The 12,554-nt window shown below is 39.2% G+C and overlaps 1 protein-coding gene across 6 annotated transcripts in view; it reads right to left on the bottom strand.

Annotated features, from left to right (window-relative positions):
• The window catches only part of LOC306865383 (neurobeachin-like), a 116,879-nt gene extending 111,811 nt beyond the window's left edge, over window positions 1-5,068 (bottom strand). For all 6 annotated transcript variants that reach the window (XM_079409947.1, XM_079409948.1, XM_079409949.1 and 3 more), the window contains exon 1: window positions 4,493-5,068. In XM_079409947.1, coding sequence (XP_079266073.1) covers window positions 4,493-4,774 — 282 coding nt within the window. In that variant the 5' untranslated portion in view covers window positions 4,775-5,068. The remainder of the gene's footprint in view (window positions 1-4,492) is intronic.
• Window positions 5,069-12,554: the final 7,486 nt, after the last annotated feature.

Genomic DNA, 12,554 nt, shown 5'->3' with positions numbered 1-12,554 from the left:
ACTTTTAAACGGAACTGTAATGGTATAATAAACAAAAAATATATTGTATTACACAGCATTTTCATTTTCATTGTGGACAGACAAAGATGAATTTTAATGCACTAACTTGTTTGGTTTAAAATATTTACTACTTTTACACACCAGTAGCTTTAGTGTCAAACAAACTACTGTGTAAATTCTCCTGTCCAGATCACAAAACTGATCCAGTTGGCTGGGAAGAGATGACAACAGTTGGTATGGTGGGAAGCAAGCAGCAAAATCCCATGGTGCCGTTTCCATGGCAACTATGATGCTTTGCTAATGGCAAGGGAGTCTAAACGTCAGGCCCTCTGTGGCAGTCTGTGCATGTGTGTGTGTTACATGAGGAGAGAGAAAGAAAAGGGGAGGGGGGGGGGGGGGACGACAGAGAGTGAGCAGATTGGCTCAGTGTGCCTCTCACAGGAGAAACTGAATGGCGGGAGGTGAAGGACGACCACGCATCAAAGAAAGGCAAATAAAATTACAGTATCATAAACAACACTGCAACTCCCTCGCCGTGCACCCAAATTGCCACTAATATTATAATTGCAGCCTACGTATTTCCAGTAATCATGTAAAGTAAACTGGAATTAATGTAATACAGTACAACAAGCAAAAAGACAGACCATTTCCTGATTTATCTGAGGGTGAACTCCGCAAGATTGCAGCTGTGACTACAATAGTAACTATGTCAGTTCCACAGGGAGCTGTGAGCTCTGCATACAGTCAGGGAAGTCTTGGTGTGATCCACGCTAAATAAAAGACACTCTGACCCTACATACATAAACAGAAGTGCTTTGAAAATAGACCAGCGGTAGGATTACAGTAAGAAATTGGGACTTAAAATACATCTGGTAGCTAGGCTGCTTGTAATAATCTAGAGCATGTGTGTTTTAAAGTACATTTGCATGCTAGCGTGTTGTCTGGCACGTTATAATGCATTGCAGCCGCAACTGCAGAAACTGCCCTCAGGAAGAACGTCACACACTCTTAAAAAATAAAGGTTCTTTATTGGCATCTACTGTTCCATGAAGAACCTTTAACATTCATGGAATATTTGCATTGAACAAACTGTTTTTCACACTAAGAAAAAAATGGTACTGTTCACTAAAAGGTCTTTTGGGGAACCCAAAATGACTCTTCTGAAGCATCCCTGTGAAAACCCCCTTTTGAAACCTTTAGTTTTAATAGTGCAGGACACTCTTTCATCCCTCCGCCAGATCAAGACCAGTCATCTCTTTTCCAACACCTCCTGCTTGTGTCATTTGTTCTGAAGCCGGGTGGTAGGATGTCTGGCATAGCACTGTAAGGCCACGAGGTTGAGGACGAGTCTAATTACATTCAGGGTCTAACAGCAGTGCTCCACAACATGTGTTCTCTGGTCTGAATTTCAATAGCAAGTAGAGAGAGACGATGAAAAAAAAAAAAAAATCTAGCACACTAAAATTAGGCCTCAGCGTTGAGAAACTGCCAGGAACGAGGCCTACAGAAACAATCCGTCACATACAAACTCTTCAAATGCTTTCAAAAGGAGAGCAACCAAACCAAAGGCGAATCTTTTTTCCTGAAACGAATGAGATCTCTCCCAAGACCTTTTGTGGAATAGCCAATTAATTAAGGTGATCGGTACATCTGCTCTGCTAAATGGCATTCAGCATCAATCGATATGGGCTGTACTCAGGCACAAGCCGCGGTTTCAGACAAAGCTGAATAATACATAAGGTCTACCCCACCTACAGTTGTGTATCGGCGTTGTGCCAAACGCCATGCAATGCTTCTCTCTATCTCTAGTGAACAGTGTTATATGCTTTACGAGTGGCATTCTCTCTTACCAAACTACTTTTTTTGCATCAAATTAATAGAATTAAGAATATCCCTTTAGTGAGTATTAATGACTGATGGATTGTGGCGACTTGCAGTATAACAATAATCTTAGCCACTATAGTATTTTGAAACTATTTCTGTGCATTTCACAAATAAATCTCCATTTAGACTGAAGCATTTAAAATGTGGTCCACAAAGTACATCACAATAAATCCATTCGTCCCCACTTATGCAAATCAATTTGTTGCAGTACACCATGTTTAGGAGAGTACTCTGGTGTTTTTGTTGAGTTAGTGTTTCACTATAAAAGCAGTTACATCCAAAGGGCCTTTAGCCCCATTGTACCCCATCATATAGAACTTTATTTAGTTCAGATTTGATTAATGGAATAACATGTTAAAATGATAATAGGCCTACTGAAAGGCCAAAATTTGTTATACACAAACTGGTCTAATAAAGAACACAAATATTAGATTAGAAAGATCTATTTCCTTATAAATAAATAAAAAAACTGAACATGTTCCATTGTGATTACATTGGATTTAAGACAATGTCACAAAGTATGCAAAAAAACGTCCATTTCTATACCTAAAATGAGTGTCCAAAACAACAAAAGAGCTGAGTAAATGGTAAGTGACCCATTTAAAATGTTCATTGTCCGCTTTCATGTTCTCTAAAGAGAAGCATAGTATACAGTAGAATTCGCGTTAGTATTTCATACCGAACTAAAACACCTAACTGGAGTCACGTGACCCGGCAGCAGCTCCAGCCAGGGAGAGATGGAAGCGGCTCTCCGCTGTGCTGCTGCGCTACTCTCTCCAGTTTAAATCGCGTTGGCTCGAGGTTTCAGAGCACATCACCACTGCAGCAACCCCCACCCTCCTCCTCTACCACCTGCTTCTACATGCACGGCTACAGGAACTCTGCATCCCTGCGCATAGAGCAGCTGCAGCATCCCTTCAGCGGACTCGCCACCGGCATGTTTTAAACACCCAGCACTCTAAATTAATGATCCAATGGAAACTCCACGACCGACGTCTTCTATTACAGAGTAAACGACCTTATCGCTGCAGTAAGCACTGATTGTGGCCGTAAATCGAACGCTTACGGTCTATATAGTGCATATAATTACCCAGCAAGCGTTGTAAACATGTTTTGCCAAATCGTGGAATGGTTGCGATAACATTTAATCCTAGGACAAAAGTAGAGATGCTTAACGTGATAAATAAGTTTTCACAACGTTGCAGAAACACTGGCAAGTGCTCTTCCGCGGTTTTAGGGGCAGATACTATATATACCTTCTTAAAAATGTTAGTTTACACATAAATGTCCTCAAGACATTATTCTCAAGAGGTACTTTCAAAACTTTTCAGACATCCTGAGGTAAAGCCTTACCTCAGAAGACCTGTCAAACTCTTGTCTGTTTAACGTTTCCTTTTCAACCATTCAAACATCCGTTCTTCCATTCACAAAGACGAAACTATATCAATAACCACGGTGAAATGTTTGTCATTTTTTCACACACACCACTGAACTAAGCCAGTTTATAGGCTAAACTGAAAAAACGACGTTCCGTGTTGTGACGTCGCATTGAAATGTAAAGATTAAAACATTCCATTTTGGATTTTTCATAGTAAAGAACATATATTGACGTTCTAATATTCGAGGTGTGGTTTCTTGGACTTTTCTTCAGTGTGGCGTTACCTGACTGTTGTGACATGTAAAACGTTTGGTGCTTGCTGGCAACCTGCTTCCATTAGCAGCGCTTTAAGAAGGCCTGGTTCAGCCAAATGTAATTATTGATAAGGACGTCGGTAAAAACAAAAAACAAATAAAACTCTCCGTCCCTTCCTTCAAAACAACGGTCCTCTCAGCATCCCATGCAGCGCGCATTACTGAATCTGTGTTAATACATTTTCTAAGCCGTTTCATAACAAGAACTCAGTTAAAGCCCGCTTTAATCCACCTCGCTCACCAGCCTGTGGCCTCCATGAGCAAAAACAGCAGCCATGTCTAACATATACCAACACAGACGAGGATATAACAGGTGCCAAAACACAAACAGCATACCATTACAGCTTAAAAATAACGAGTATCACAGACTGCACGTTAACGCGCTCTGAATATTAATTCCACCCACACTGCTGTACATCTATGGGAATTAATCCATGTACGACTGCGTCGCGTAACATCTACCCACCAGTCATATTTACCTACCAAATCCGAATCCATATTGGGAAATAGCGTTTAATAACACAATACTTATGTTTAGTATGTCGTCTAGGCGATAATTATGAATCTAACAGCATATTTCGCTAGGAGAAAAGATGCATTCCCTTATTTGGCGAGTCATTGTTGCAGGCCGGCGTGTTGATACACTGTCATTTGGCACTGCAAATAAACGCAGCGACCACTGTGTAATAGTACGCTGGGAAAATGAATTCTGACGTTATGTGTGTGATATTTGTCACCTTAAAGCGAAGCTGGTAGGGATGCATCTGACTGGGATGTCAACAAAAGACAGGGTGACATTCCTCCAGGCAATATCTCTGACTTTAGTGCATTTGATCAAGAAATCAATTCTCATATGACATCATCTTATGCGCGCTAAATAAAAGATGCGTTCAATACACTCTATGCAGATGCTTACCAGATTTAAAACTGTCTCCACGATATCTCTGTTGCTGACCTCCCCGACCTGGATCAAACCGATGAGCACGGCGAATTTCATCTTGATATTCCGGATCGGAACCGAGGGGTTTATCACCCCGGCCGGTAGAACCACGGCGCCCGATCCAGACACCATCATGTCCCCGGTAACGGAGCCCGTTACGACTTGCTGCCCCGCACCCTCTGCTGCTGCTGGTGTGGGGGCTTCTCGGTCCGTGAGCGAGGCGGAACCCGGTGCCAAAACCGGTTTCTCACTCGACATTTCCGACCCGAATCCCAAAAAGGAGCGGTCGCCTCGGTCTCACCTGCTTTTGTATCACCGAGCACTGAGCAGCAGCATCAAACACAGATGAAAAAGGAAAATTCTCGATCAGGTGTCCTCCTCTGCCGAGATCTGCACATCCAAACCCGATGCTCGCGGCCGTTCAGAGGGATGCACAGGACGAAATCACGTCTTGCGTTTGGCGAAACGGTCCCTCTCTCCTCCCGATGTCAGCCGAAGATCGGTGCGGTGTCGGGCTGTGTTGTCTTTCTCAGGACGCCATATTGACGCCCCCTGTCTGCGGGAGCGCTCACCACGCCTGCGTGCTACCGCTCGCTTGTCAATCAAAAGCTGGGAACCAAGCAGGAGCACGTGCGCGAGCCCCTTTAATAGGTGTCCCAGCATTAGGCAAATCAGATTAATGTAATGTAGACTATAAAAAATATAGCGGGATTATTTTGGACCGTTAAACAGTTGTAAATAATGCCTTTGTCCAATGATGTTATCATAATGTGACGTGCTCTCTGATTCTTTCACATAACTTGAACGAATATTTCTCAGGGTTTATTTTTGAAATCCATATTCCATATAAACGCATGTATTAGCTGCCAAGAAACAACTGTTGTCAACGAACACACCTTTTGTTGAAAAATATACTGTATATGTTATAAAAAATAGGATAGGACGATATATGGAGATACAACTATTTGAAAATCTGGAATCTGAGGGTGCAAACAAATCTAAATATTGAGAAAATCGCCTTTAAATTGTCCAAATGAAGTTTTTAAAAATGCATATTACTAATCAAAACTTTAATTTTGATATATTTACAGTATAAAATTTACTAAATATCTTCATGGAACATGACCTTTACTTAGGCTAATATTCTAATAATTTTTGGCATAAAAGAAAAATCTATCATTTTGACCCATGTATTTTTGGTATCATTTTGACCCATGTATTTTTGTTACTACAAATATACCCGTGTTATGACTGGTTTTGTGGTCCAGGGTCACATATATTCTTTATATATATATATATATATATTCTTTTTTTATCATATCTGTATTATGTACACCTTTTGTTGAAAAATAATATATGTTATTTAAATAATATTAAAAAATATAATATGAATAAATTTTTTAAATAGATGTTTTACAACTCAAATCATCTGTGCAGCTTTTGACCTTTATTGTTACTGAGATCTTCAACTAGACTGTAAAATAAGTGCAATTTGTGAAAACTTGCCTTATTAAATTGCATGATATCAGCCACCCTGCCCTAGGAACCAGCACCGGCCTTAACCCACATAATATGAAGACTACACACAAAACATATGACTAACAGTTTTCCAAGCTATGCCTGCCATTGAAGAGAACCTGGCTATTATGATGTTTTAATTTCAGCACTGCAACAGAAAGCTGTGAATGGGGTCGTGAGCTCTCTTTCACTCAGAAGGACACAAGTCCTGCCTCATTTTGGCACGAGCCTGGATAGCGGTTTAAAGTCAGGCTGAATGAAAGTGAGCTTTTGCTAAGCCTTCTCTTCCTCCCCCGTCCCTTTCTTCTCTTTTTCTTCTTTCTTTATTTCTCTTTTCTCTCTCACTCACCCATCCACTTGCGTCCCTTTCTCTCAAAATAGAACGGATCTTTAACAACAAGCTATGCTGACATACAAAATTCTTATATAAGGGTCTGCTATAGGAGGCAAATCCTAAAACAGTAAAACTAAGAGATATTCCTCGCTAGAGCTCACACTTCCCATTCAGCTTCTCATTTAGAATTCAACAATAACACTTTGAGAACCTGATTTGCAGATGTATAGACCATCCATGGGTATATAAAGAATTTTAAGATGTTTTGAATGTTTGATGTGAAGTTTTATTTGACTTTCTCTTGCTGATCTTACAGTAATTTCCTAATTTCCATAAGTCCCTTTTCTATCTCTCTTTACCAGCAATCTCAGCCCATGCAAGTAGGATAAAAAATGTAAAGAGAGATACAATTCCCTTTTTAGTGGTGGGGAGATGAATATATGGAGTGAGGGAGAGGAGGAGGGGTGGAGAGGGGGATGGGCTCTGCTCAGAGGAGGAGGGGAACAGAAGGGACCGGCAGCTGGATAGTGAGGAAGAGTCTTCAGCCAATACAATGGCTGACAGGAGGCTGAGTCTGCATTCACAGCTTTACGCCCAAGAAACCTGCTAAACCCAGAAGACATAACTAGCAGTTAAACTGTTTCTAGGAAAAATAGACACATATAGCAGGAAAAATGCCCCCCTCCCCAGAAAAGTCACTTAAATCTAAAATGAAGCATTGTTTACAACCCTTTTTGAAGCATTTCTGAAACAAAGGGCTGGCCTTTATTCATTGGCAATTGATTGGATTGTGAATAGTTGGCGTTACAGAATGGAGACAGGTGTTTAAAGAGAAAGGGTTGAAACGTGAGAGTGATTTGTGACATCTGCTGTAAAGGAAAGTCATTTCAAAGGCAGAGCAAATTAATAAAAGATGAGTCATATTTTTGTGTGTGTGTTTTGTAGCATGCCAACCTTGGTTACCACTTTTATTATATGGATAAAAGTTAATTGCAAGTAAAGTGAATAAGGTTCTTGCGTTTTGTGTACCATGGAAGACAGATAGCAACATGAGGGTGAGTAAATGATGACAGAATTTAAATTTTAGGGAGAAAACTACCCAAAGAGTGAAGCAGAACTGCTTTCCTGTTGAGGAAAAGTTTGAGACTTGGCCTCTCATTACGAATGCACTGGTTGGCTGAGAGAATGTCATAAACGCATAAACATACTACTCTGCTCCACATCTTCTGTCACGGGACGAAAAGCCCCTTTATGTCCATATCAGGGATGAAAGAAGACTTCAGAAAGGAGGAGGAGCTTTTACGTTTAAAATAGCTGCACCGTTCACCACTCACCCACATCTCCCTGTTCCCATAGAGAGTGTGGGTTTGACAGACAGGTCTGTTCTCAGCTGGACTCAGAGCACAACAACAGGGAAAAACACAAGAGCTGCTAAAGTCATGAATTACACATTCAAATCTAAGAGAAACACTCTTACCGTTTCAAAGTACCAGAACGTTATTGGCATCTATGGGTCCATGAAGGACCCTGGAACAGATTCTTTGTGGGGTAAAAAGTGTTTAGAAATTTTAAATGACCATTAAAAAAAAAAAAAGGTTATTCAAGATGTTTCAGGAACTAAAAAAAGTTCTTCTCAGTCAAAAATCCCATCCCCAGTCTCCATGATATTGTTTTCCTTGCATATGGCAATGCAAATGCACTGATAATATAGCTGTGGTGCAATTAAGTAGAATTAACCATCTGGGCATCTTTTGGTGCTTGTTTTTAATTTGGTCCAGAGTTCGACACAATCTATTACAGTAAATCATGCATATACCCAGAGATTGTAAAACGAGAAATATAGGCATCAAGGGCTTTTAAACTGGCCAAATTTATTTCTAGAGAATTAAGAATCTGTAAGAGCAAACATAAACAAATAAAACCCAAACAAACCACTAAGCAAATGTAAACACCATCTCGCAAGCAAATTCTTAATGAAGATCCAAATCAAACCTATTAATGAAGTAATTTTAACATTTAGTATGTGCATAATTGCCAGGATAATAATTTTGTGTGTGTGTCTATTTATTTGTTTGGTATAAAACAAGTGCTGACATATTACAGTAAGGCAACAAAATGTTGTTTACTTATCTATCACATACATTTGTTTTAGTATCATGAACAGCTGTTGGTTATGTCTCAGTGGGCATAGAACTAATATGTGTGTGTGTGTGTGTGTTATACATCACGTGAACAGCAGGGTCCCAGCTGCTGTTGTACATTTTCATTCTGTATGGAAATAGGAAATGAATTGGCTTGTGAAGACACAGACGCACATCATATATTTTTGTATGCTGCATTACGACAAGAAGATGGAATTTGCAGGTTTGGTGGAGAGAAGTTCATAAGAAATAGAAGCAGCTTTTTTCAATGCTAACAGCCTGTCAGCATCACATGCCTCAGCTCTGCAAACTGAGAGAAAACAGATGAGAAAATGCACAGTGACCAAGGAGATGTTCTTTTTCTAAAGGAGAAAGAGAGAGAGAGAGATGCAGGCAGACAGGGGCGGAGAAAGAGAGGGGGGAAAAGAACAAATGACAACGCAAGAAAGAGTAGAGAGAGGGAGAGGACGGAACGCTGTTACATCGCAGTTTCACCCTGTCCCTATGTGTGAGATGATCAACACTGGCAGAAGAGGCATGTTAGATTAAAGTGACGTCTACCACACACACACACACACACAGATTTGTTTCACTTAATTTCTGAGAGCATCACATTGACTTCTATTGTTTGTAATTTAAAGTCAACATAAAAACCAGTTCATCCATTATCTATCTATATTATATATAACTGTATCTAATTTTTTTTTAGATATATTACATTATTATACAATTTTATCATGATTTGGCCTATCTATAAACTTTTTTTTATTTGTGTAATATTAATTGTGTGATTATTATATTATAAAATACATAGTCTACTTGTATATGTATATATTCTGTCACATATGCGCACACACGTACACAGACATTTGTTTCAACACAAAAGACTTGTTAGTAAACCAACACTATTATCACTTTTGCATCAAAAGTGCTAAACAAAGGTCTTATCTGCTTCCTGTTGTGTGATTTTCTGCATGAACTCTTTCACTCTTTCATATTTCTCTCTTTAGTACTGAGATGGAGGACTGAAAGGATCAGTTCAAGACTAAATGTTTATATGTTCCTCACATAATGCTATCATATGACTTACAGAATACTTTTATAATGTTTTTTTTTTTCTTCTTTTTTGGTCATTTTACAACTGGACAGCTACAGTCCTCATTTACTTTTATTATATGAAACAGCCCCGATATTCTTCAAAAACTCACCAGAGGAAAGAACCCCATATTAGAAGAGGGGAATCACTAGACCCCAGTAAAATATTACTGATAAATCCTTATGCATCAATGGAGATTACAGTGTAACAACATAAGCATCATTTTTCCTGATAATATTTCAGCAATCATGTCTTGTGGTTTCTATCAGCTGTTAAAAACTGGATGATGCCAGATTCGAGAATGAATCACTCTTGTGATCTAATCGCTCAAATGGGGTTGCAAAAAGGTCTGAAATTGTTTGTGATTCAGTTTGATTCATTCTCATGCACTGAATCGTTTGGAGCGGATGAGGTTAATATTTACCTACCTTTGTGAAAATCTACACCGCAGGTAAAAACAATCCATATCACTATATTCATAACATAACATAACATAAAAAAGGAGTATCAAAGGGGACCAGTAATGATGAAGGCTAAATGCGCTGGGTTAAGAATTACATGAGATGATCAATTCTAATATATTTTGGTTGCAAAGGGTTCAGACCTTACTAATAAAAATGCACCAGTTACACTACTACAGTTTTAGAAGCACAAAGGTAAAGGGATAGTTCACCCAAAAATGAAAATTTGATGTTTACCTGCTTACCCCAAGGGCATCCAAGATGTAGGTGAGACAGGACAGTTGGACCGTGTGGCGTATCAATATGTAAAAAAACAATATAAATACTGTTCAGTTTCTTGCACAGACCGATTGTTTCGTGTCTTTAGACCTCAGTGTGACATCACGAGCTGCAGGGTTTAATTTGGTTTTGTCTATGTATGCTTTTTTTTTCCTCTCAAAGCCGTGAGTACCATTGGCTGATATTATATGACTGACAGACTGCAATGGTTTGAGTTAAAAATCTTTGTTTGTGTTCTACTGAAGATACAAAGTCACCCACATCTCGGATGCCCTTGGGGTAAGCAGATAAACATCAAATTTTCATTTTTGGGTCAACTATCCCTTTAATACCACAGTATATGTATATAGGACACATTCAACACCCTTTGGATTCCATCACTGTATGTCACAGCTATTTTTTTATGAGGAACATAGCAAGCACATCTTTTCTGAGTCATGACAGCTGCACACATCCCCACACACAGAGACTGAATGTGACATACATCCACACAGAATGTATTTGAACCCTGTGAAGTGAAGTACCTGCTATCACAGAAACTCGCAGATGAGGCTCGGCCAGCAGTGTAAAATGTTCTGCTGATGAGAGCTCTAGTAATTGGTCACATCCTGGAGTGGATGTGATTCACAGGATATGCGCGTGTGCCCGAGTGAAAGGCAGTCATCAGAAAAACCAAGCATAAGATGAAAAATACTTAAAACAGATGGACCATTTCTAGAAAAACACGGTGATTTCCAAGAAGACGTCCTATTATTCCAAAACTAAAATCTTTGCACGACATACATTTGGAATAACAATGAGATTCAATCTCCATACTGTTTCCCAGGAATAACTGGATGTAGCAAAGCTTTTTCAAATGATTTTAAAACAAGTCTCCCATAACTGCACATCAGATCTTAAGCTTGTATTACAATCAGCAAATAGCTTCACATTTCCTAGAAAATGATTTAATATGCTACTTGCGTCATTGACAGCATACAGCTACAGTGCGAGAGACGAAGTAACTGTTTTTATGGGAGAGAGAAAAGTGTGTTCACACATACGCACACAAGCTGAATGCGTGCGCTGTCTGTTGAAGAGAAGCCATCAGATGGAGAAAATGACAATGAGTCATAGGGCAGCAGATGAGATGAATCCTGAATTCAGTACAATCAAAACCATGTACTATCCAGTCATGACTGCAGACCGTGATAGGACGACTCGCACACTGTGCTGGAATAATCCTGCCCCCAACTGAGTCTCATTGGTTCACAATCCCGTTCATTTTCAATTACGGCAATGCGCAGCAACACAATGTGATCCGCCACCTGATGCAACTGGATACTGCAGTTGAGTAGAAACAACTGCTAATAACTAACAGAAATTTGAGGACTTAAAGTCGACATTTGCAATGTTGTGATTCACCTCATAGCTGGCTGATTTGGTTCAAGGCTTATAATGCTTTAATGAAGACTTTTTAAAAATCTTAATGGGAAAAATACATGGGAGTAATACTTCTAGAACCAAGGCTGCTGAAATAGTGCATAAGCACTGTTGCACACTATTGCTTCTTTTTGCTGGTTATGAAAAAACAAAAAAAAAACAAAAAAAAAACAATACAGATTGAACTGACTTTTTCAGATTTGCCTTAATATTAAATTAAAGCGACAGTCCAAATCAAAACGAAAAAATCTAAATGAAAATCATTGACTCATGTCATTCCAGACCTGTATGACTTTCCTTCTTCAGTGGAACACAAAAGCAGATATTTAGATGAATGCTGGTAACCAAAAAGTTTTGGTTCCCATTGACTTCCATGGCATGGACAAAAAATACAATGGAAATCTATCAGAATATTTTGGTTATCAAAATATTGTCTTTTGTGTTCCACAGAAGAAAAATATTCATACAGGTTTGGAATGACATATTCCTTTACAAATGAGCAACTGAAGAAAAAAAAACATATCATATAAGCTGTATAAAACAATAAATAACTGTAAATAAGGACAACTAAACAACAAGAGAGGCTGTGTGGTTCAGGATAGAAAGGGAAGATGATAACAATAGACTGATAAAGAAAAAAATGATTCTGCGCATGGTGAGGATGTTGAGCTCCCCTGCAATCCTGTCATCCAGATAGCCTGTGCATTGTGTGGGAAATGGAAGGAGAAACAAAAGAAAAGAAGAAAAGACGACAGCGGAGAGTGCTAGAGGGGCCAGGAGATAGTGA

This window comes from Barbus barbus, assembly GCF_936440315.1.
Source record: "Barbus barbus genome assembly, chromosome: 47".
NCBI lineage: Eukaryota > Metazoa > Chordata > Actinopteri > Cypriniformes > Cyprinidae > Barbus > Barbus barbus.
This window is presented reverse-complemented; position numbering and strand designations above follow the sequence as displayed.